Raw genomic sequence first — 27,352 nt, 5'->3', positions numbered from 1 at the left:
GTGAAAGTTTGTTGGATAATTAAAAAAAAATTTTTTTTTTTCCTTAGTTAAAATTTTATCCAACAAACTTTCACGATTTTTAAGATGATTCTGCAGTTCATATACCGTAGTTGAATGGACACAAAATGTTTTATTAATGTAAACCACACAGCAAACTTAAGGAACTTACTACTGTATGTCCATAAGGACATCATTCAACTTGTGAACTTTTCAGTATATGTTTGACTCGCAAGTATTCTACTTGTGCAATAAGTTTTTATTATGCGTCATGTTTTTATTGTAGATTTCATTGTGTTTTATATAATGCACTTTAGGTATGTCATGAATTTTATATCTAACGTTGCCTATTTTCCTAGTACAGCTGAAGATGACGCAAATATGCGTCGAAACTAGTTCTGTAAATGATTAATATGTTGTAATTATATCTATATAACAACATTATTATTGTATTGAATAGGTGGACAGATAAAGTTTATTTATTTATTGTAATTCTCAGTTCAATACGGACAAAAAATGAAATTCCTTACGTTAAATGACGATGATGATAAAAATATTATTTAAAAATTTCTGTATCATTCTTGAAAAGAAACAGGAATGTAAAGAATTAGTCATAAAGGATTCTTTATTAAAGATACCACAATATTATCACAATGTATGTAATACATGAGAAAATGTTAACAAATATATATACATAAAACTAGTCTTTATATACAAATATTCTTTACTAATACAAAATAAGGCAACCTCTTCAATAAATTTGTTCAAAAAATGTCGCAAAGAGCTTGTGAGATCCAATTAGTTGAGGGCGATCTTCGATATCCACAATTTGTAAAACAAAAACCCTCACTTTAAGGAGTAAAAGAACAGTATATTCAGGTGAGACATTATGGGTAATTTCATTAAAAACAAATATTTTTTTTCAGTGCACAAATTGTAAAAACATTGCTGGAGCAATAGCCTTGTAGTTTAGTCCCTTAAAACAACCACCATTATTATTATTATTATTATTATTATTATTATTATTATTATTATTATTATTATTATTATAATCACTACCATTGGACACTGCACAAAGAAAAGTAATCATTACAAATATGCAAAAATGTACTTCTTGCAAATAGATAGTACACATATTGAATGATCTTGACTTTCCGCAATGCAAATGTCAAGTGAATGCAACCTGTGCATTGTGGACTTTGATTCCAGAGAGTCTTGGGTTCCCTTCACGGTCGAGTCAATTATCCTCTTCCATTCACCACACATAATCCCAACTATCAAAGTCACTTCATATGCACTACATACAAAGTGTTCATTCCTAACAATTGCAAATATCCTCCAGCCATTATTTTTAAAAAAGAATCTGGTTATCAAATGCTGTTGCAGTGTGTTCTATCAAAGGATGAATGGTGAATAGTACATACAACAGGATATACTGTCCAATTACCAATAGGCCTAGTGATTCATCAATTGAAGATGCTATAAAAATTGTTGCATTATTATGTTACATGTGTATATTTAACAGCACAAATGCACTTAGAAATATGTTCCACTCAGTCATAATATAAGAAAATTATTGCTTTCACTTCTGTTCTGAAGCTGTTATTCCCTTGAGCTGTATAAAATGAATGCATTAAAAATACCATTTGATAATGGTCCCTCTAAAAATATATACAGTTTCTTGAGATATAAATATTCTACTTCAATACCATGGATTAGTTAGGTGGGAAATTAATATCATAATGAATTAAATAAGCTACTATTATTTGAAATTGTTTACACTGGTAACTTAAACAAATTTAAAATTACACTCACTTTTTCTTCTGACAAAAGAAAAAAGATATGGTATATATTATTTTAATGGATTCAATTTTCTATTTTTGATTCATTAGATGAACTTACTATCACCATAAAGAACATGTACCACTTACAAATGTATTTGCATTTTCTAAAATTATTATTTTTACATAACTAAGTCATGGATGAGAAAGCTAAATAAACTTGTTTCTTTACATTCTTATACAAAGCATTAGCATTTCTACACAATATGCAGTTACAATGATATTAGATTTAATTGGTGCCCAACAATAGAGTTATTACAAGATGTCAGATCCACGAAGGTCTCAAAATTCATCATTAATATTTCCATTACGAAGTATCATTAGAATCCTAAATAAAGAGAGAATATCACCAAATCCAGTGTTAGGCCCCTTCTAACTGGAATTTTAAATGGTAAGAATATATAAGAAACCATATACAATCAGCATACTGTCTATTTAGTTGGAAGTATTCAGCAAGCTAGCTTGGAGTTTCACATCTTACAAAATGCCACTTGAAATCTGAACCACACTGATATCACTTTCTATTTTAATAATATGATAATTTAATGTTATTTGCTTTACTTCCCAGTAACTCCTTTGAAGATGCTGAGGTGCCAGAATTTTGTACCACAGGAGTTCTTTTATGCCTATGAGGCTGACGTATTTTAGCACTTTCAAATACCACCAGACTGAGCCAGGATTCCAGATGTATTAATAAGAAATATCACTCAGCTAATAAATATATGAAATAAATAAGCCACTCCCTTCAATAAATTTTACAATAAGTGGTGATATGATGGAAATGATGTTCTCTCTTCCAGCATCATCACCATTTAGCTGTATAACATTTTTAGAATGCTCTTTTATACATATTTCTAACATTGCTTAATGATAAATTCAACATTATATTTCATTACACCAACAACTCTCCAATTACCTCAATGTACAAAAGGTAACAAGTTATCTGCCTAAAAATGAGAGATACTTAAGAGCAAAATATAGCCAGGCTCATAACTAGGGATCGGATGTTTAGGAAAAGTCATATTTTTTTCTTTGTCTCTATTTTCTTGTCTGATTGGATTTCGGTGCAAATCAGGTGATTATTGTCACAATTAAGTGATTTTAATTTGTCATATTTTGAGCTATTTTAGTAGAAACGTCATATTTCGGCAGTCTGACGACAGCTCTAGGTGTGCAAAATCATCTTCAACTGCTCCTCGGCATCACGCTGTTGATACAAGTCGAATAGTCGAATAACCAACCCGCTGCTCGGCAACCTGGTCTCCCAGGTAGAGACAGAAATAATCCAGAAAATCCCGTCTCAACAGTGAGTTAATTACTTCTGATAATCGCTCACTTGTCTTTGGTCAGATATTAGAACCTCAATCTCCTATCACTTACACAAGCGTTAGTTTACAGTAAATCGTATCCCAGCACACATTCCAGTATGCCTAAGGAAAAGTCTTCTACTAGTGTTAAGTTACGAAGCTTTGTTAAGGAATATGCGTAAGGAAAAGTCTTCTACTAGAGTTAAGTTACGAAGCTTTGTTAAGGAATTTGGAGAAGAATATTTCTGTACAGACAGTTTAGTTCTCTTCTGCAAGTTGTGTGAAGTGAAAGACGTGGCTGAAAAACGTTTTAATGTGCAACAACATCGTAACATGGCGAAACACAGCAACAATATCAAACAACAACATGTCGATAAGAAGAAGCAGCAATAGATATTCGATAAGGCTGTTACATCTTCTGCGATGGACAGATGTTCAGATTTTTAAAAGGAACTTTGTGAGATGGTGGTGTCTGCAAACATTCCTCTAAACAAGGTGAACAATACCCATTCCAAGAATTTTCTGGAGAAATACACTAAAATCTGTTCCTACAGCTATTTATCGTGTTGCTATGAAGATACTCTAAATCAAATACAACACAGTGTAGCAGACAATAAGATTTGGATATGTATTGATGAGACGACGGACACTGCAGGTAGATATATAGGGAATGTAATTATTGGAACACTCCGTGCTGATCACCCTGGGGATATTTTTCTACTAACCTCAGAAGTTTTAGAGAGAGCAAATCATTCAACGATTGCAATTCTTTTTGATAATGCACTAAAAATTTTGAGGAAGGATGCAATTATGCGGGAAAACGTTCTTCTCTTTGTTACCGATGCTGCTCCGTACAGGGTGAAAGCTGCTGAAGGCCTCAAGCTGTTTTATCCAAGAATGATTCACGTCACTTGCCTTGCGCATGCTCTGCATAGGGTGGCAGAAGAAATTTGTGGACATTTTCCAGAAGTCGATGAATTAATATCTAACGTCAATTTTTTTTTTTTTTTGAAAGCACCACTGCGGGTTGCGACTTTCCAGGAGTTAGCTCAGTTGACGCCACTCCCTCCATAGCCAGTTCTATCTAGGTGGGGGACGTGGCTTGATGTTTCTGCGTATTATTGCGTAAACTACACTATCAAAAACATTGTTAATGGCTTCAACAAAGATGATGCCTCTTCTATCAACATTGCCCAGGAATTGTTTTCCAACAGTTTGTCAGATAGTTTGGCATATATTAAGTAGAACTTTTGGAATTATATCGAGTGCAATTACTCGTTTAGAAATTCATGCAAGTATTGCCATTGTGAGAAGTGTTGAACTTTCAGTACAACAATCACATGGAATAGCTGGTGACAGTGTAAAATGGAAACTTCAAAATATGCTTAATCGAAATGGTTTTCACCGTGTGTGCAAGATAAATGATGTTCTTAGAGGAGACGGCACCAGTACACTTCAAGATGAGTGCATACTCGATAGCAGTGATTTAACATTATTTAAATATGCCCAATAACATCTTGTGATGTAGAAAGGAGCTTCTCCTCCTACAAGAATGTGTTAAGTGATAATCGGAGGTCTTTCACGCCTAATGCTTTGAAGATGAATTTTGTCATACACTTCAATTCCACCCGCAGAGAAGAATGAAAAAGGTATGTGAGTTTGCACTATAGGCTCTGACGCCCTACCATAATGTACTGAAAGACATCTATTTAATTCGTTTCTTGTGATGTAGAAAGGAGCTTCTCCTCCTACAAGAATGTGTTAAGTGATAATCGGAGGTCTTTCGCGCCTAATGCTTTGAAGATGAATCTTGTCATACATTTCAATTCCACCCACGGAGAAGAATGAAAAAGGTATGTGAGTTTGCACTATAGGCTCTGACGCCCTACCATAATGTACTGAAAGACATCTATTTAATTCGTTTCTTGGTGCTCAGTTTAAACTTTAACGCATTTGAATAATGTTAATGAAATCTGGGCTTAAACGTTCCAAAATATATATTTTTAAACAGATGGATTTCTAGTTTTCTCGTATTTCAAACCACCAATGCAGGGTGCAAACATGGACTTCTACAATGTTGTGTGATCTGATAAACTTAGCAAACTTAGTTCAGAAAAGTTTGATAAGTGAATCAAGGATAATAGACAGTGAATAATTGCTGCACATGTATATTCAGAAAACTAATATTAAAGTTAGAATACAGAATTTAGTTAACAAATATGTATTAGAGGAATTACTGTTCAGATTTATAATTCATTTTAAAATGCCCATATTTTGATTAATCATTTTTGGGTCATATTTTGTCATTTTTACGTCATATTTCACTTTTGAGGTCATTTTTCCTCATTTTTGAGGTCACATTTGCTTGCTTATTTGGGCTATTTTTAGGTCTTAAACATCCGAGCCCTACTCATAACGGTTCTATAGGTTCATTTAAAATAATTCCTTAACAGAATAACCAAAGTTATGTCTTCCGATACCATATTTATGAACCTGTTGAGATTTGTGTCTGGGAAGGTAGCAGCCTTGACCTTTATTTGCCTTATAGAAAATGGGAAGCCACGGAAAAACAGTGCTGCCAACAGTAGATTTTCGGACCTATCTCCTGAATACAAGCTGACCGCTTATGTGAGCCAAACCACACTGCCACTCGCTCAGTGCTCCCATTTCTGCCTCCTGCATACAACAACTAATGAATAAACTGTTTTGAATAAATTCAATTTATTCATAATACAGTGAGTTTCTCTCATCGGTTGGCCAGCAAGTGCGCCCAGCTTATCTGCCTCTCGTTGACTCATCACTTCCCGTTACACAGTGCAGTGACAGCAAGGAAATGCCCGAACTTCTCAGTTCAGATCCGTGCTTAGAACATGTATTAAGTGTTGATCTGTTGCTCCAACTGTTTGAGTTATGAAGTGTTTCTTCGGGGTATAATTCTCATACCACCTCCACATGTATACACGGTAGAGGCAAGGGTATTTTTGTACGATAATTATGCGAAAACAGACTCTTGCAGGGAAGACGTTAGGCGATTTGTAACACAATTTACAGGTGTACGCCCTCCACATAGAGAGACCATGCGGAACCTCTTAAACAAATTGAGAGGAACTGGTTCTTTACTCGATAAGAAGCGAAATATTAAAAAACGTGTACTTAACGAGGAAAAAGTAAATGAAATCGCAGAAAGATTAGAACATACGCCTACAAAATCCCTAAGACTTGGACAAGAAGCCGGGATTTCGAGAAGCTCATCGTGGCGGGCTACGAAAATGTTATTGAAACCATACAAGGTAACTGTAGCACATGAACTGCATCCACATGATCATGATAAACAGGTACGTTTTTGTAATTGGATGTTATGAAATGTTCATGATGAAATAACTGACCCACACTTAATACTTTTCTCTGATGAAGCAGGGTTCTATTTTCACCGGTATGTTTTCACGCAGAATAACAAATATTGGGAGTAGAGAAAAAACCCATAGCATAGCCTACACTAAATTCCTCTACATGTCGAACAGATCGGAGTATGGTGCACAGTGAATGAATACGGAATTACAGGACATATCTTTCTTCAGGACACAATTAATGCACAAAGATAGAGGGATAATAAACTCCAACCATTTTTTGATGAACTGACGAAATGGATATTTACCAAGGGAGATGTTCAATAAATTTCCAATTTCTTCGCAATCATTTAAGAAAAGGCTAGGAAAAGAACAGATAGGGAATCTACCACCTGGGCGACTGCCCTAAATGCAGATCAGTGGCGACTGTTTTTTTTTTTTTTTTTTTTTTTGTTAGGGGCTTTACGTCGCACCGACACAGATAGGTCTTATGGCGACGATGGGATAGGAAAGGCCTAGGAGTTGGAAGGAAGCGGCCGTGGCCTTAATTAAGGTACAGCCCCAGCATTTGCCTGCTGTGAAAATGGGAAACCACGGAAAACCATTTTCAGGGCTGCCGATACTGGGATCCGAACCTACTATCTCCCGGATGCAAGCTCACAGCCGCGCGCCTCTACGCGCACGGCCAACTCGCCCGGTGACTGTTGTTGTACCACGCATAAAGTTAATGACACCTTAAAATTAAATGAGGAAATTTTTGAAGACTCTGTTATTAGTACGGATTTAACTGTTTGTGACTTTTATTTATGGGGGAGCTTAAAAATCAATGTGTATGCAAGAAACCCTTGCACGCTGGACAAACAAAGAACATATCCAGAGAGAAATAGCCTCAATTACGGAAGACGAACTTATGCATGTGAATCAGAGTTTCCTAAGATGATGCCAGAAACACGTGGATGCAGGAGGAGAACATTTCCAACTTCTCCTGTCATAAAGTATGAACTTATTTCCTTAATTCTTAATTACTAATTTTCTTAATTCTTATTTTCTTAATTTTAATTGTTATTTCATATCATGCATGGATAAAGTGAGCGAAGTGCTGTCCTTGTTGCTATGCTGCGGAGTGGGGAGTGATGAGTCAAAGGGGGGCAGATAAGCTGGGCGCGCCTGCTGGCCAGCCGATGAGAGAAACTCACTGTATGTAATAACCTAAAACTCAGAGAAAAGGTACTTCTTGAGCTGTTCCATAAGGAGTGTATTTCTGTTTTACTCTGGGATTCCATAGTTGAAACAAGATTTTTAAAATTATATAAAACTACAAGCTTGCTCACTCTTAAGTTATGAACTCATTCTCAATTCTTAAAACTCCTTCAAGCTCTTTCCACAAGAGCTAGATAGTTTCTTCTCCAATTCTTAAAACTCCTTTAAGATCTTTTCTCAAGAGCTTGTTTCTTCTTTCACTACATATATAACAACTTTATAATTTATTACAATATTAGCTTCCTCATTAATATTCGGTGAAGCTAGTATGGTACATCCTGTATACACAATTAGTCCATTATACACTGCAAAAGAATTATTTAAAATCAGAAGTTAAAAAACTCAAGAAAGGATTCTGAGTTAATATTGATTATTGATTATGTATGCTGAAATGCTACACACTGTGGAATATTCATAGTGGGTATAATCAACATATGAATGAGGTATGGTATTTGATAAGTGCATGCTTTTGATTAGGAAAGGAGAAGGAACAGAAAGGAACTACCTAACCTACCACAAGTAAAATCATCTCAAGGCAGTCTTCCTTGTGATGACTGTCTACATGGCATCTTCTTCTTTAATTATGCATAAAATCATTTAAAATTAACTGTTACATCAAATGAAATATCCTAGATATGCACCAAGTTACCCTGCAAGTTTCATCAGATTATTAGAGGTTTGTTAACTGCTAAGTCTCCACAAAGAAATCTAATATGCTAATGAAATTTTCCCTTATAAAACAAAACAAGAATGACCAAATATTCAGTTTAATATTCAACAGTAGCATAACATTCACACCAATTATAAAAATTAGTACCAGTAAAGGGTCTTGTACTGTACATAAAACTTAGGACATCACCAACATATATATTTTCCAGAAGCTTGTACAAATCTCAACACTTGCAAGAGCATACTAAACACCAAACCACATGGTGCCACAGCCCTGACGACTGTAACTTATCCCAAAGGCTTGCAGATTACGAGGTGACACATAGTCAGTGAAGAGTCCTCTCTGCATTATTCTTGGCTTTCTAGACTGGGGGTCGCTATCTCACCATCGGATAGCTACTCACCTCTTCTCACATAGGCTGAGTGGACTTCAAACCAGCCCTCATATCCAGGTAAAAATCACTGACCTGGCCAGAAATCAAATTCGAGGCCTCTGAGTAAGAGACGGGCTCACTACCACTAGACCGCAGGGGTTGGTGATTATTTTTATTATCAAACAACCCAGCAAATAAATATCAGCATTATAATGAGCACCATTATCTACACATTTTTTATCCAGTTGTTACACTTTCTTCACATGTGATTAGCAATCTTAATGATCAGCAGTCACAGTCACCTTATGACCATTGAACTTTGAATAAGGTTGTTCTAGAAGACTATAGACTGATGTTTTGGAGTCTCAAAGATGAAAGGATATTGATTTAGCTTCTATTTAGTTAACTCAGATGTTCATATAAGAAAATATGTTTCAAAAGATAACTTGTAAGTTGCCCACCCACATGTAAGAATAGTAGAAATAATAGTTCCTTTCATCCTGTTAAGAAATAATGGCAGCTTGTAGAATTCTCTGTGGCTTTTTAGTGAATACAATCACAAATGAAGAATGTCAAAACATTTGTTCTCTGTGTCACATTACTCTGATGAGTGTGTTTATTACATTACTATATAAGTAAACTGCTATTTATATCTATTTCTCCTTTTACAGTTTGATGATGTTGCCAGTATCTTTCTTTAACAAAAAGACAAAACAGCACCCATGAATGAACAATCCCCCAGAATCCTGGGCATGAATACAACATACAGGCATATTCATTTATGCATTCATTCATTCGTTCATAAGCTGCATCGGTGGATCAGTGGTAAAGTGTCTGACTTGTTGTCGCAAGTTCATGTGTTCAATCCCGGCTAAAGTAGTCTATTTTTGAAGGGCAGTCAAAATCCTGGTACTCCAAATCATTGTTAGGATGTTAAAGATCTCTGACGGCGCACTCAAGTGTCATTTGACAAAATTAAATCAACTCAGGCATAGTATTTTTTACCAGCCAAGTTTCGCTTTTGTTGCTAGATAGCAGGACAACTGGAATGTCAAAATTGGTAGTAGATTGCCTAGATGGCACCACTTCAGAAGCTCTGTACCATGGTAGGTGAGATCATAAATGATAATACATAATATTATAATTCATTCATTCATTCATTCTGATTATAACGAGTTTTGCCTCTATGAACAAACTATACATCCACCTTTATCAGTGGTATAATCCCCTGTCAGGTGTCTTACCTTGAAATCATAAAAAGGATAGGTTAATCTATGTCTCCTACATCTCCCTTTGCTCCTGCTATTTGCCCAAAATAAAATTTTCTGAAGAAAGTTTGTGATATTTACCATGGAATTAATTTTTAAGGCTGACTAAATCATATGAGCATAGTAGTACTATCATGATTTTCAATACTCATATCGAAGATTTTAGTATCACAAGATTCCTGCTATAGTTGTACATTCATAACACAGTGATTAATTTACTAAATTAAAAATACTGCTCTTAACTGTCATCAACTGGCTCAAATACTAATTTCAATCTTCCCCCCCCCAAGAAAAATCTTTCCAACAGAAGCCATGAACTAAAGTGAACAGCAAAAAATGTTAAAATGCATGTATGTTGAGTTTTCACCCCAAAAACTGGCTAGATCCTCAACAGCTTCACCCTCAGCTGCCATAAATAGCACACACTTATTCAAAAACACAAACATCTAAATTAATACAAATGAAATGACTCCTGTCAATTTTACAATCCTGATTCAACAAAAATCTATGAAATTTTATGTGATACAGATTTAATTTATTTCTAAAAATTGTAAAGGATTAGAAGGCAAAGGGAGTCCAAAAATTCTTCATGTTAAGGCATCATTTGGCAAGTCATCTTTAAGATGTGAATGAACTCTACATTTGGAGGATCAAAAAGTAACACCAACTAATTTTTAAATATAATTCCTTGAAACTGATAGGTTGTTTGAATTCTTCACAACAGATCTACTGTGGTTCTGGTGAAGGAAGCATTTGCTATGGCAGCTGGAGTGTTTGTATCATCCATATTGGAGAGTAAAAAAATGAGGGGGGGGGGGGGGGGGGGCAGGGGACTCTTTTCAAGGAAAAAATTGAAATTTCAGTTCAAAATCAAAGGGAAAATAGTGGATAAACATGACCATTGCCTAAGTATATAACGATATCTATAGTTTCAATGCCCTTCAAAAACAGGGATCACAGAATATTTCAGTCCTATCTATTTATATTTTTAGCTATGTTAAGGGTATATAATATTGTATCTCAAGTTATTTGATTTCTGTCATACTATTAGAAGCCTCTATGTTGAAAATTTCACACTGACTTTGTAGTTCTAGAGGCAGAATTTATCAAATGCTACAGAAACTTGTGATTCTAACATTACTGAGTTATATACTGTTTTAAAGGTTTTACCAAGAGCAGAGATTTTAAAAAATTTGATTTTTGGTTAATGGAGCCCTTTTCTGTATTTGATGATACTGGCACCACTAGAAAGACACCATCTTAAAAAGAATAGTAAAATATGAAATTTCTGCACTTGTTTAACATGTATCTATTCTGTCAAGTTATGAGCAACTTGCTCCTTTATCTCATTAGTTTTTTATTTATCAGACACCCAAATGCAATCTATATGGTGTCTAGTAAACATTGTAATAATATGTCTGAATATATTCAGTGGTTTTGCCAATATTTTGTATTATAATATGAAGGAAGCATAATTATATAGCAAATCACGATATAATACACCAGTCTTAAATAACAATTTGATTTTGAGGTGCAAATTTTCATTAGAACCTTCATTACACTTAAGATTAACAAAGATTACAAGAATAACAGCACATCAAATTTTACTGATTATGAGATGGGCTGAATGGGAGGATAGCAAGTTAGTTCAGAGATATATGGAATATACATAAATATTCTTTGCAGCAACACAACTCCTAGAATGATACTACTTTGTTCCACAGAATGTCATTTCATCTTTTTTTCAGTAATAAGGCAAAGGAATATTTCCTTTCTAATTAGATTTTATCTTTAATCTACTAGATGAAATAATTACAAAATTCATGAAGACCAAGTACAGCAAGTACTTTAATTAATTTTATCTCTAAAGACAGGAAACCAGGATAGTAACACACACAAAAGGAGACAATAATATATACAAAGGAGACAAAGAACTATACACATGGTGGCCTTCCTAAGCTTCTGGTTTTCAGCTGTATATTGGTGAACTTTTGTATTTTGGTCTGAAATATCATTACTTATATTAGTAACTGTTAATAAGAGACCTTTATGAATTGGTCAGACTCTTGCCTTTTATAGCTGCATTCAAAGTTCAAAACTGTGCGAGTCCATGTGAAATCTGTGCACGACAAAGTGGAGCAGTAAAGCCTTTGGGACCTTTGGTTTCCCTGACACCTTCATTTCAGAGAAGCTCAATAATAAACCCAGAAAGTGTCAGCAGTTGCTAAACTGTCTAAGGCAAAACTTTTAACATTGCAATGGACAAAAGGAGACAAGACAAGTCTATCACATGACCTCTAGTTTTGTATCACCTCATCCCAGTATTGCTCCATAATCTTCAACGTATTTCTACTGAAGAATAGTGCAGACCTAGCTAGATTTAAAACATTCCATATCTTAGTGATTGTAGAATTTTATACTTTTTAAAATTAGCCTATCTGAAGTAGTTTCTGTGAATGATTAAAACACTGAGAGCACAGACTTAAAAAGTGTTTACATGATGAGTGAAAACAAGCTAAGCTGCTCGAAAACTAAGAGCAGTGGATAAAAGAAGATGGTTTTAGTTAATCTAAAACTTCAACTGCATAAGAACAAAACTACTTCTGCACAGATAACATATGTAATATCAGCAACATCGATAATATAATTTGATAATATACCTATAAAATGATATGTTTCACTATTTTAAGCTGCATTCAGAAACAATAATACTCCACTTTAAAGCTCTGCTAATGCACCAAAATACTACTGAATAAAGGGCTTTTGTCAAAATAACAAATATATGATCTCTATTGCAAAACTGAAGACAGTTACAAAAAATGTACAAACATTGTAATAATTTATTCATAAGCTTAAAGGAATAACTGTCAAACAGTTCGCACAATAAACACTGCAAAATATAACACTTAAAACTCTACACAAATTAAATAGCACAATTTACAATGAGACTACAACATATACACATACACATTTTACAAGATTTTCCACTTCTTACAGTCTTAACAATACTGATTACAGGTATAAAACTAATGTACAGGCACAATTAATCATGAGCAATGAGTTACTTAACAAAGCCTGGCAAAAAGAAGTATTGGCTCATATATTTATACAGATAAGAGGAGGAAAAGAGAAGGGAAAAGAAACAACAACCAACCTTCAATTTGCCAAACTAACTTTAAACCAATGTAAACAGTTTCTTAAATTAATATAATGTCTGATACTTCTTCTTGCTTGCTTCCTAATATTTTAAAATATTGCATTTAGACTGATGTTTCTCTGTTAGAAATATTATTAGAGTTAAAGAAGAAAGACAATGAAGATAATGCAATAAACTAATTATGTTTTTCGTTGAGGAAGATCAGCTGGAATGTGATCCACAAAAGAGGAAGGGAACTGACCAGATTTACCTCTATACTCTCCATATAACCAGTCAGCATTGATTCGGCTCAATACATGAATAACTGCACCTTCCTGAAATAAAGTAAAGCAGTTGTAATTTAGACAATATGGAACTAGTTTCCTGCCCAAGTGATTCCATCATGTAGCAGCAAATATTAATCTAAATAAATGAAGTCGTAACAACCATGTGTCTGTACATTGACTATTTTGGCAAAATTTTTGTATAGTTACCCATTTCAGGTGTAATAATGACAATCTGCATACTTTTTAGCTTTGGTGTCTGTGTTCTTATAACTTGAAAACTATTGGATATATTTCTACCAAACTGGATAGGTTTTAGGGCCAATTCTATTTCTGAATCCCTAAACTGTCTGGGGGTTTATACAAAACAGATTTTGCACTCCCACAAAATATACACAATCAAACGTAATGAAAATCTACCTGCCTCAATGGAAATCAATTTCTAAAACTTTTTTCATATGTGTATCATTTTAGTAGGAGGATTAATAAAGGAGATATTACTAACAGTCGATTTTTCAGTACAAGTCCCAGCAGACTTGGCTCAAAAGTGGGTGCATGTAAAGCATATTTCTTATAAGTGGAAAACTACTAGAGATATTTTAACCATACTTCATATTTGGCATCCATGTCTCCATAGGTAGGTTTTATGGTCCATAACATTTCAAATTTCCCAAAATAACTCCAGTAATAATACATATTATAGTCAAGAAATGGGGACAAGAATATACATGATAGTTATCAAGGAATTACACTAATCTTGGGTAGCAAAAATAGTTGAAAGGGTACTAGAAAAGAGAATGATAAGAAAGATGGAATGGCAATTACAAGAAGAGCAATGTGGTTTTCAAAATGGAAGATCAACAGCAGACCCCATCTTCAGTATGAGGCAGTTAATGAAAGAAAGAAAAAAAAAAAAAAATCAACTGGGAATACATTTTTTGCTAGGGGCTTTACGTCGCACCGACACAGATAGGTCTTATGGCGACGATGGGATAGGAAAGGCCTAGGAGTTGGAAGGAAGCGGCCGTGGCCTTAATTAAGGTACAGCCCCAGCATTTGCCTGGTGTGAAAATGGGAAACCACGGAAAACCATTTTCAGGGCTGCCGATAGTGGGATTCGAACCTACTATCTCCCGGATGCAAGCTCACAGCCGCGCGCCTCTACACGCACGGCCAACTCGCCCGGTGCTGGGAATACAAGTAGACATGATGACATTCCTTGATTTAGAAAAGGAATACGATAGTGTACCCAGAGCAAATGTATGCAAAGTAATGCAACAGAAAGGATTTGGAAAATAAATGAAAGAATATGTGCAAGTAACGTGCAAAAAAATTATTGCAGTAGTGTCGAGATATATGGAGAGAACAGAGCTGTTTTGGAATCAAACTGAACTACAACGTAAAATCCATGTTCGCGTCCCTCACCTTCACAGCATCTCTATGCATTTTAGTAGTTGCATGTTTCTGGCAATCATCTCATCCATAATATGCAATGTAAAAATGATGGGAACACACATTACAAAATATGTGAGGAACAGCTTTCGAAGAACAACGCAGTATACACTTCCTTGAATTTCTGGGTAATTTTCGGCTTCTTGGTTACATCAATATATATGTTACCCCATTAATGCATGCTTCCTGTTGCACCAGAAATCATTTCTTGTTCACACTTTCTCTCCAATACGCTTTACATGGCAGAAAGACACACTCAATTATGGCACTACACCCACAACTTCTTGCTATCCAAACATAAAAACAAGAGTTCCTGTGCCGGTCCTCATCATGTTCTTGCCAAGTTCCTGCTACACAAGCCACCAACCAATGTACATAAGACGGATCATGTTTTTTTATATTTCGTGTGGCTATTTCTAGCCGAGTGCAGCCCTTGTAAGGCCAGACCCTCCGATGAGGGTTATTGTTATTGTTGTGGAGGATAGTGTTATATGTGGTGTGTGTGTTGCAGGGATGTTGGGGACAGCACAAACACCCAGTCCCCAGGCCATTGGAATTAACCAATGAAGGTTAAAATCCCCGACCCAGCCGGGAATCGAACCTGGGACCCTCTGAACCGAAGGCCAGTACACTGACCATTCAGCCAACGAGTCAGACAGATCATGTGAGGAACAAAGACGATCAAAGACGGCCAAAAGTAAGACCACTTCTGAAGCTCTTTCTATTCAGGTATGCAAGCATACACTTTGCTCGGCCAAAAATATCTCCAAATGAAAAAAATATAATTTTTTACACATTATTCATAAACACATAGTTATAGGACAATATTCTGAATTATTATGACTGAGACTTCTCTGCATTCTTCTTCTGTAATTCGCCTATTGTTACGCGGTGGGGTACCTGGCTTAGCGCTGTGGTATACTACGCACACAATTTCATAAGTTTTGCATCCATTGTGAATGCACTAGATAAAAACGACACATCGTCAATTGAGATTCTTCAAGAGATACTGAAAGACAGTTCTTTGAAAAAATGATTTGCCGGGCTGAGTGGCTCAGACGGTTGAGGCGCTGGCCTTCTGATCCCAACTTGGCAGGTTCGATCCTGGCTTAGTCCGGTGGTATCTGAAGGTGCTCAAATACACCAACCCCGTGTCGGTAGATATAATGGCACGTAAAAGAACTCCTGCAGGACTAAATTCCGGCACCTTGGCGTCTCCGAAAACTGGAAAAGTAGTTAGTGGGACATAAAGCAAATAGCATTATTATTATTATTAAAAATGATTTGGCATTTATATCTACCAATCTAACCTTCTTGTGTACAACTATAGACATACTTGAAAAATCCACTAACCTGTTGTCCGAAACAGTAAAGGAAGTGCGCGCTGTTGAAAATAAATTAGATTCACTCCCGGCTTCGCAGATACAGGAACTGTTAAAGGTCAAATATCAAAATTTGTTCAGGAAAAACAGAGGATTTCAAACAATGTGCCAAATTTCTAATGTATTAGAGGGTGCTCATGTTGGCGAAATTGATGGCGTTAGTGTTGATGACATTCCTCTCTTTATCTATGCACGTCTGACTTCCTGTGATGCGGAGTGATCGTTTTTGCAGTATAAGGCATTCTTTAGAGATAATCGGCATGCATTTGTGATGGACAATTTGGAGATGACCTTTGTTGTTCACTGCAATTCTGACACTACTTCTAGTAACTAATATTCCAGCGTGTGATGGGTGAGTACGAGGTACCATTTTTTTCAAAGATGATAGGTTGCTTTTGCCATATTTAAACAAAACATTACCTTTAAAAAAAAAATCATAATATCTACTCTGGCATATCAAAAATTAATATGCCACACTGCACGTTTCCATACACAGACACCAATTTGCCTTAAGGAGCACGTTTGGTAGCACCATATGCTAATACAAAACGTTATACTTATTTACTTCTTGAGCGCGAGTAGTTATGTGATATTTAAAGGAAAATAATTTTAATTTGTTATCACATATTTTAAAGTTTTTCAGCACAAAAAATAAATATTTTTTACATTTTTAGCACATAAAAATCTGCTTCCTAATAACGACATTTACTGTAAGTATTGCATAATGAACAGTTTAATAATGAATATGCATTTCTTTCAGAGAGCTCGCACTGTTTATCACGACTACTGTTTGTAGCTTAGTATAGTATCTGTTACTCATGCCGTACCTACAAGCTGCCGCGGCATCTTGTGAGATGCAGGTAGTAGTAGTAGTAGTAGTAGTAGTAAAGACTCTTTGTGTACAGCACATATGTAAAAACAGACTCGCGCAGAAACTGTTGATAAACTAAGAACAACAGGATTGCTGAATGCTAAAATTCCTAAGCCAAAATGAAAAGTTCTGATTAGTGCATTGTTTGCACAGTCCATGACATGTAATGCAAGAAGTTGGTGTTTCAAAAGCCTCCGTCCATATGGGTGCCAAATTTATTAACCTGAAACCTTATAGAGTGACTAGTGCATGAATTACGGTCCCATGATGATGAAAAAACAAGTGATGCCATTGTTGATGGCATTGCTGATTCACATTTGATCACTTTTTCTGATGAGCGATGGTTTCATTTGCATGGTCACATAGCTTCATACAACAATAGATACTGAAGCACAGATAATCCCTGATTAACTAATTAAGTTCTATTACTATTACATGATGAAAAAATAGTTGTATGGTGTGCTCTAACTGCAAGACAAACAATAGGACCAATTGTTTTTTAATAATAGAGTAAATGGACACAGATAGGCGTACCGTACAAATATATCCAGTGCCTTTCCTTTTTTTAAACGTCAAATGATGTAACAAGAGGTATTTCCAACAAGATTCTGCTTCAGTCCACACTGACGATGATTCCTTAGATAGCAAAAACATATTTTTTGCTGGCAGGGTTTTTCTAGAGAATTATGGCCCCTCTATTGCTGTGCGAGACTTTTATTTGTGGAAAACTCTTTAAAAAAATAAAATTTATAGGAATAATTCTCACATTATAAAGGAACTGCAGAGGAATATTACTGCAGGAATTGGGAATATTATCAAAGAAGAACCTACGTGGTGGTGGTAGTGGTGGTCTAATACACCTGTGAATACTGACAACCAAGAACACAAATCACTAGGTTTAAACCAATTCCCCAAATAAAACGACTACAATTAAACTGCAGAATGGAGAAATTTTGATAATCATTTTTCACCCAGTAGTACTAAGTCCCCAGCACTGAGGATTAAATTCATTAATATTTAATGGAAAGAAAAATTACTCAAAACCTCCTACTTACTCTACAATGTTACAATCCAAAGTGATTTTGAATTTAACAAGTACGGGCTCTGCTTCACATGCCTTTTCAGAAATTACAAAACAAAAGAACTGTTGATTTCACAGGAAGCATTTTTTCTGATAATCAAATCAAGATAGGCAGTTACTGTTTTATTATAACTTCTCGCCTGACTATACATTCAAGATCTGAGCGTAAATGTACATTTAAACTACGTAACTGCCATTAGGAGGAGTGTGACGTCATGAAGGGATAGAAACACATTAAATATCACCACCTACAGTAGTTTCAAAATGGGAAAAGAACAGTACGTTAAATAGGGGAAGAGGCAACTGTGCGAAAGTACTGTACTTTCACCAACTACACATCCAAGTGTTAAATGAAGATTATAAGACAAAATGATTTAAAAAGAATCTGTCAGGATCAAAATATAACTAAATCACACAGTATATAATCAGATTTCATACATATCTTAAGAAATACAGAGTCTCTCTAATAAACCCAGACTACCCACCAGCGTTTCTACTCTCAGAGACCTAAGAAGCTGTATGGGAGGTGCACGCATAGTTCTTGACCTTGCAAGGAGTGTGCACGTGTTCGACCTAGCAACAATAACCAGTCCGAATCTCAGCTGTAAACATGGTGAGACAGTTATCATTGCAACATCATATTTTGGTTCCATCTTATTCAATACATAAAAATTGTTGCGTAGATTTAATTTCAACATATATTTCAATCAGTACTAGTTTCGACGCCCCTCTGCGTCATCATCAGCTGATAGAAGTTTGTAGAAAAATTGACAATCATATAAGTTTATCAACGTCAACTTAATCACAATTTAAAACCATAAGTGCACCCACCGTCGTTACATTTAAATCTATACACACCCGATTTGGAATATGGGTTGGATCTATTGACTGAGTTATGCAATACAACTGTATTATTATTATCTAGCACATATCTAGGTCAAACAGGATGAAACTTTAAAATTAGATATACAGAACATACTAATGCCATAAAATGTAACAGGTTTTCCGCGGGAGGCCAGCATATCCACGATCTAAAGCATAAATTCACATCTATAAAATAGGACATTGAGGTCTTGGAGAACTTAGCAAAAGGAAGTTTGCTGGATGTTACGGAGTGTTGCTATACACACCTGGAACAGTATTTTAATCCAAACCTTAATTTAAATGAGATTTCTGAAAAATAAAATACCGTATTCTATTTGATTTCCTTATTGCGTTTTTTAAAAACGTACCTGTCCCGGTCAATAGTTCGGTGTTTCATATTATGCGTAATAGCTTTGCTAATTGCTTCTTACGACCACGCCCTCCAGAGCTCCAGCAAATTGCCGTTCTTCAGTTGCTCCTCCCACTTTCCCCTACTTCCCCTCTTCAATCTCAACCAACCTTGGACATTTAAAGTTAAAAACTTCATGATTGTTCCATATTGAATAGAGAAATAAGAAGATGTACAATATTATAGGGAAGGATCCACCTTTCAATACTCCGTAGTAAGTTGAACTAAAAAGTAGTTACAACCTGTTTATTGGGACCGGTTTTAACACATTTCAAGTGTCATCATCAGCCAATTAGCGAAGATCTTAAAACAACTAATATATTGAACACAGGCAAAAAATTAACATTGCATCATATCGTAGCAATTCAGTTAATGTTCAAAACACAATAATCACAGTCAAGAGAGTAAACAGAACATCACTATCTTGCGCCGAAAACAAATATAGTTGAAGTTCATAATCAGGTCAAGTATGCACTTATGTAAAGTCGTTGCTAGGCAGGTCTTGTAGGCATTTGTTTCTCCGGCCGAAGAGTAAAAGGTGACGTGAATGAAGTCTTAGGAAAACAGTGTAGGATTTAATTTCGTCAAATTCAAAGTGGATATATAGGTTTTAAAATAATTTAAAATGTTAAAAAAGGAATAAAGCCAAATAAAAATATATTAAAAAATAGGAAGAAATAATGAAAGAAATACGAGGTTCAACTCGAAACAACTTGCCGTAGTAATTGATAAAGAAATGATAAATAGAGAAAGGGGGTGGGGAACGTTTATTAGAGGGTGGTGATGGTGGTGGTGGTGGTGGTGGTGGTGGTGGTGGTGGTGGTGGTGGTTATTGTTATTAGAGGAAATACAATTGGGCAACAATCCTTTATATAACACTAATTTGCGGAAAAAAGACGAAGAGAACCGACACTTCGAAAAATGAAGATATCGGTTAAAGGAAGACAAGGGCCACGAAGGGCGTGAAAATGAAAAACTCCCTAGCCCTCGCAAACCTAATAGCATCGGGGCCAGAAAAGAACAAGAGTTGACCAAGGGAGGTCGGACAGGATAGATGAAAGTGAGGAGTCTGGTACAAGTAAGTGGAAGCAATGCCAGGACTCAGCTAAGGGCCCCGTGGTCGCCAACCCACGCTCCGAAGTTCAGAGCCCCTGGAAGATGGAGGGTGGGAAGGAAAGAAAAAAATGGAAGGGATCCGATACTTCGAAAAATGAAGATATCGGCCAAAGGAAGACAAGGGCCACGAAGGGCGTGAAAATGAAAGACTCCCTAGCCCTCAGAAACCTAATAGCGTCGGGGTCGGAAAGGAACAAGAGTTGACCAAGGGAGGTCGGACAGGATAGATGAAAGTGAGGAGCCTGGCACAAGTAAGTGGAAGCCATGGCAGGACTCAGCTAAGGGCCCCGTGGTCGCCAACCCACGCTCCGAAGTTCAGAGCCCCTGGGGGATGGAGGGTGGGAAGGAATGAAAAATGGAAGGGATCCGATATTTCAAAAAATGAAGATATCAGCCAAAGGAAGACAAGGGCCACGAAGGGCGTGAAAATGAAAGACTCCCTAGCCCTCGCAAACCTAAAAGCGTCGGGGTCGGAAAAGAACAAGAGTTGACCAAGGGAGGTCGGACAGATAGATGAAAGTGAGGAGCCTGGCACAGGTAAGTGGAAGCAATGCCAGGACTCAGCTAAGGGCCCCGTGGCCGTTTTAAATGCCACAACTGTAATTCTTCTTACATAGGTCAAACTGGTCGCAACTTCAAAATTAGGTACTTTGAACACGTTAATGCAATAAAGCACAACAGATTTTCGGCAGTGGGACAACATATACATGACACAAAACATGCTTTCACTACAATAAACCAGGATATTGAAATTCTCAGCACTCTAAATAAAGGCCCATTCCTAGACATCACCGAAAACTGTTTTATACACCTTGACCAGTTTTTCAATCCAAATCTTAATCTGAATGATATTTCTGAGAAACCCAATGCCCTTTTCGATTTTCTCATCTCCTTTTTAAATAACCTGAAGTCAACGAATAAGGAATCAATCTTTCACAATTTACACAATACCCTCTCATGCCACTTCCCCCTTCCGCAACACCCCCCTTGATCCTCCTTAGTTCTCCCCCCTCCTCCCCCCCAAGGGGCTCTGAACTTCGGAGCGTGGGTTGGCGACCACGGGGCCCTTAGCTGAGTCCTGGCATTGCTTCCACTTACTTGTGCCAGGGTCCTCACTTTCATCTATCCTGTCCGACCTCCCTTGGTCAACTCTTGTCCTTTTCCGACCCCAATGCTATTAGGTTTGCGAGGGCTAGGGAGTCTTTCATTTTCACGCCCTTCGTGGCCCTTGTCTTCCTTTAACCGATATCTTCATTTTTCGAAGTGTCGGTTCTCTTCGTTTTTTTTCCTCGAATTAGTGTTATATAAAGGATTGTTGCCCAATTGTATTTCCTCTAATAACAATAACCACCACCACCACCACCACCACCACCCTCTAATAAACGTTCCCCACCCCCTTTCTCTATTTATCATTTCTTTATCAATTACTACGGCAAGTTGTTTCGAGTTGAACCTCGTATTTCTTTCATTATTTCTTCCTATTTTTAAATATATTTTTATTTGGCTTTATTCCTTTCTTAACGTTTTAAATTATTTTAAAACCTATATATCCACTTTGAATTTGACGAAATTAAATCCTACACTGTTTTCCTAAGACTTCATTCACGTCACCTTTTACTCTTCGGCCGGAGAAACAAATGCCTACAAGACCTGCTTAGCAACGACTTTACATAAGTGCATACTTGACCTGATTATGAACTTCAACTATATTTGTTTTCGGCGCAAGATAGTGATGTTCTGTTTACTCTCTTGACTGTGATTATTGTGTTTTGAACATTAACTGAATTGCTACGATATGATACAATGTTAATTTTTTGCCTGTGTTCAATATATTAGTTGTTTTAAGATCTTCGCTAATTGGCTGATGATGACACTTGAAATGTGTTGAAACCGGTCCCAATAAACAGGTTGTAACTACTTTTTAGTTCAACTTACTACGGAGTATTGAAAGGTGGATCCTTCCCTATAATATTGTCAACCTTGGACACTCGATTTTTATCACAACACTGCTTGCTGTGCTTCACTGCGCTTCGCATGGACAGCGACCTTTTGAGGTGAATCACGTAAAAACAATTATGTTATAAGACAAAATTTTATATCTTGCCTCTTCGGTGAAGTGATAGTTTATTACAATCTTATTATTACAGGTCCGCAATGAACTGGGAACGTTGTTCTTGGTAACATCTCAAAGAACTTATTGCTCGTTTCCACCTCATTAGGATTGCTCCATTACAGGGACACTGTAGTTTTTATTGAATTATTTATACTACGATATTATGTCAAGATTTAAGAAGTGCGATAAATAAAGCACATAGTGCTTCAAGACTATTCTATTTTATTTTGTTGTTATTTTAAATCCACTTTATATCATAAGTGAGCAAACCGGTTTGCGTATGTTTCTATCAGTTTATGGCATAAGACTCGCAAATCTTGGACTTGTAGAAAATATGAAATTAGAGACAGTATATTTTTAACACAGTTTCATGTTGTTAATATGGTCTTAAATTGTGATCAATTTGACATTTATAAACTTATATGATTATAAATTTTTCTATAAACTTCTATCAGCTGATGATGACGCAGAGGGGCGTCAAAACTAGTACTGATTGAAATATATGTTGTAATTAAATCTACGCAACAATTTTTATGTATTGAATAAGGTGGACCCAAATTATAATGAAAGTTGTAATCTTGGTTCAATACGGACAAACAATGAAGTTTATTAATTTAACTAAAGTTATTTTAAGTACAAGTTGGCTCGACGGGTACGTGATGCATTCATTTAGCACAGACTCACGAAATGTAAATAAATTTGAAACTACTGGCTCAGTGCTCAAAACAAAGAGAAAAAGCTAGATGACATTGGTGAGAATCTTGAACAGTCACCGAATAAATCACTCACAAAATTAGCACAAAAAGTAGGGGTTTTGGTTTCTTCTGCATACAGAGCTACAAAGCTGTTGCACATCAAACCGTACTGGTTTACGCGGGCCCAGTGTTTGAAACCTCCTGATCCAGCCACATGAGTGAGATATTGTGAGCGGTATCTTGCATCACTGAATTATAGTTTATTCGACCCACAGCTTGTGTTCTTTTGGGATGAGGCCTGATTTCATCTTTATGGCTATGTGAACAGTCATAACTCTTGCTACTGACGTGCAGAAAATCCTAATAGTGTTTATGAAGTCCCTCATTATGAAGGATGGCACTTTCAGCATCTTTTATAAGGTAAAATTTCATGTAAGATTGTATACACGCTTAAAGCAGCCGTGCACGACGTAAGTTGGCTGAGGCAGCTGCTGTAGCGCAGAGTACAAACACTGTGAGCTCAGTCTGGGTTTATAAGAGAGACCCTATAGTGCTTCAAAACAGATTATATTTGAAAGATGTATGTAAACAAAAATAAAAGACAGTAAGAGTTGAGAGATCACTCTGGGTTTGAACATAAACACATTACCAGATCCTTATAGCATAATTTTTATTCATAAATACTGGACAAGGAATAGACACAGCGCTACTGTGAACCAAACTGAAAGGAGACTTTAATGCAAGAATTTCTTATTATATCTGTTTCAAGAAGCATGAATTTAAAAGTATCAGTATTTGTATTTGGCAAGTAATGTTGAAAAACATGTCAAGACTTACTGGAAAATCAAGGTCATCCCAACTTTCTGCAGAGAATGGGTACAAAGCTGTGACAGTAGGCACTGCTGACTCAGTATCATCTTCCTTAGATGGCAAAGGAACTACAATTCTTATGAAGTTAGCAGGAAACATGCCTTCTCGTTGATTTATACGACCATGTAACCATTCTGCATTTATTTTCTTAGTAATATACACTACATCATTCACCTGTAAAATAGGAAACAATTTTTAAAAATAAAATTCTTTCATAAAAGTACAAGAGAAATATCCTTATTTCACAAAAACCGAGAGACAGTTAAGCCAATAATCCTCACCACATCACTACTTATTTTTGAAATTCCAATTTTTTGAAAGTCCAATTGTTCTTTGTGACATACTGTATAATGTTTCTAGTGTTCATTTAGACTTGATATTGAATGAGATTCACCAGGTGCTTTGCTCTGAACTTCCTCACCTGAAAATCATCTACAGACATATAGTAAACCCTCAACAGACTTCAGATTTAATGGACATAATTTGACAAATAAATACAGATAATGAAAATATTTAAAATTTAATTGTTGGATGGTGGTCTGATACTACCAGCAGTTGGACAACACATGGACAATATTATCATGCTCATAGGTGCCCAATCAGATCCAGAGGGGCTGTTTATCATGAACATTCTCAGTAATTTCCATCAATAATTATCAAGAATCAGTACAGAAGTGGAAAGCAACTGAAATATGAATATTTTTCCAAGCCAAGTCCACTATAAAATGATATGCATATAAAACTATTGCCATTAATGTATATTAACACCATTGAAAGTTTTTCATTGTTTATGCAATTCTTCAAATTCATGATATAACAGACATTCGATTTTATAGTCAACCCTAAACTCCTTAGTCCATTAAATCAAGAGTTTACTGTACTTCATATTCACAGCCAATGTTTCCAAAGTTTGCAAGGCATCTAATAACAAACTGTGTTAAAGATGCACTCAGTGGGGACAAAGTTAGGTGGTGGTGAGGTTATTATTAATGGAGTAAGAACACTGCTGTCAATAAGACAGAAGCTGGTGCAGATAATGCATACATTCACTTGCTCTGCATTGGCAAAACATTGAACTCCACAAAGAATTATAGTACGTGTCCATGGCACATGAATTTATAATAGTATTTAAAATATTTTTCAGTGAAATAAGTCTTGAAAATAAAAAAATGTACTGCTTTACATATTGAGCAACTTTTGTTGTAAGAGCAAGTAGAAAAGAATCAAGTAAAAAATTATCCTACAATAACTTTGGCTTCTTGAATATTCAACTGCCTAAAAAAGATATGTCTGAATTACTTAAGGGGCCTGGTACAGGTTACCATATTAAAATTATAAAATCCTTTTAATCACAACCACCTACTCAATACATTATATTACTCATTGAATTATAAAACAATCATGAGGTGTCTTAAATAAAGGAACATGTTTCGTTCGACATAGCGAACATCATCAGCCTTAATTTACAAGGATTAGGTCAGGGCCCTGAACTGAATGATAAAAATTATTAAAAAGGTGACAATACCATAATAAAAAGTAAAATGATAACATTAAACATGAAATTATAACGATATGTACAGATTAACAGCAAGAATGCAGAGGAATACTTTGAATGATGGTAGTCTATAGAGTTAAAACAAACATGAGGTTGTAAAAGTAAAAAGATACAGATGTAGTAGATCCCAAATTATAAGTCAATGTGTGAAGCGTGGACCAATCGCCGACCATGGAGCTCCTAATTGAGCAAACCAAAAGTTAAAATAGAGTCTACTGAACAGCGCGAGCCAAGCTGAGTCAGTCAAAAGGCGCAAAGCGACGAAGCTAAGGTTGAAATGACGTAAACTTCAGTAGTTAGGAATTCTGTAGGAGAGCCAACACAATGCCAGAAGGAAATACAGGTTGAACTAGTCCGTATTTACACGCTAGCAGTAGAATTAAACTTATACAACGTAGGACACCAATGTGGACTCGTTAAGTAACTATAACTTGAAAGTAGGGAGAGTTCCAGCAAACCAGATTGAATGGAGCAGATTATGGCACAATTGGAGTTAGAAATCTGAAAAGAAAGAAAAGGGAGGAAATATAAAAATATGTTATAATGAAAAAAAGGTTAGTAAAAGTTAGACGGAGGCTTACCCTTGGGACTAGTGTGAGGTGTTCACTAACGTTGGCTGCGCGAATCAAACTGGCGAGTAACCTTATTGCTGCTTCTAGTATTGTATGTATGTATACGTAGAGGCGGGGAGTGAGTCATGTGAGGAGGAGGGGTGACCGATTCCTTAGGCGGGTCGGGTAATCGTGGAGGGGGTGTCGCATGAGAGGGCAGTAGAGTAGTAGTTGTTGTATTATTAACAGTTGTATAATTAAAGATTCTCGTAAAGTTATTATTATTTATATTGAAAAGAGAGAGTAGTTCTGGAATTTTCTCGATTATTGGACTTTTAATTTCTGAAGTATCATTTAAATTTTGATGCCCGTTGAAATGCTGGTCTAGGAATATGTAAATGTTCTCAAACTCTGTCATAAGTTTACTTTTATTGACGTATTTCAAGATTTGAAGGTCTTTTTCAATTGTAGTAAAACTGTGGCCAGTCTCTTCCATATGGGTGCTCATGGCGGAATACTTTTTATGTTTCGAAGCGTTGTAATGTTCAAGGTATCTGGTCAAAAAGCTACGTCCAGTCTGTCCGATGTAGGAGAATCCACAATGGGTGCATTTAAGCCTATAGATACCAGAGTTCGAGAATTTATTGTGATTAATGTTAACTATATTTGAATTGAAAAATATGTTACGGTTCGTATATCGGGTTCTATAAGCGATATTAATATCGTATTTCTTTAGAGGGTTAGTAACTTGAAATAGGCCTGGATTTGTGTAGGTGAAGGGAGCATATTTCGTTTTTTTAGGCTTGTCTAGAATCAATTTTGTTGCAGTTTTTAATTTTATCTTGTTAATGATTTTATTAATCATTAAGGGGTTATAGCCGTTAATTCTGGCTAAATCCTTAATATAGTT

At 35.9% G+C, this 27,352-nt stretch overlaps 1 protein-coding gene across 3 annotated transcripts in view; it reads right to left on the bottom strand.

Moving 5' to 3' along the window:
• Positions 1-597: 597 nt before the first annotated feature.
• LOC136866366 (uncharacterized) overlaps positions 598-27,352 on the bottom strand; it is a 130,788-nt gene continuing 104,033 nt past the window's right edge. For all 3 annotated transcript variants that reach the window (XM_067143241.2, XM_068226716.1, XM_067143240.2), the window contains exons 6-7: positions 24,304-24,510; positions 598-13,534 (exon numbers count right to left, since the gene is read on the bottom strand). In XM_067143241.2, the coding sequence (XP_066999342.2) occupies positions 13,400-13,534; positions 24,304-24,510 (342 nt within the window). In that variant the 3' untranslated portion in view covers positions 598-13,399. The remainder of the gene's footprint in view (positions 13,535-24,303; positions 24,511-27,352) is intronic.

Source organism: Anabrus simplex, chromosome 3 (assembly GCF_040414725.1).
Source record: "Anabrus simplex isolate iqAnaSimp1 chromosome 3, ASM4041472v1, whole genome shotgun sequence".
NCBI lineage: Eukaryota > Metazoa > Arthropoda > Insecta > Orthoptera > Tettigoniidae > Anabrus > Anabrus simplex.
The sequence above is the reverse complement of the archived record's forward strand: the minus strand, read 5'-3'. Positions and strand labels throughout refer to the sequence as shown.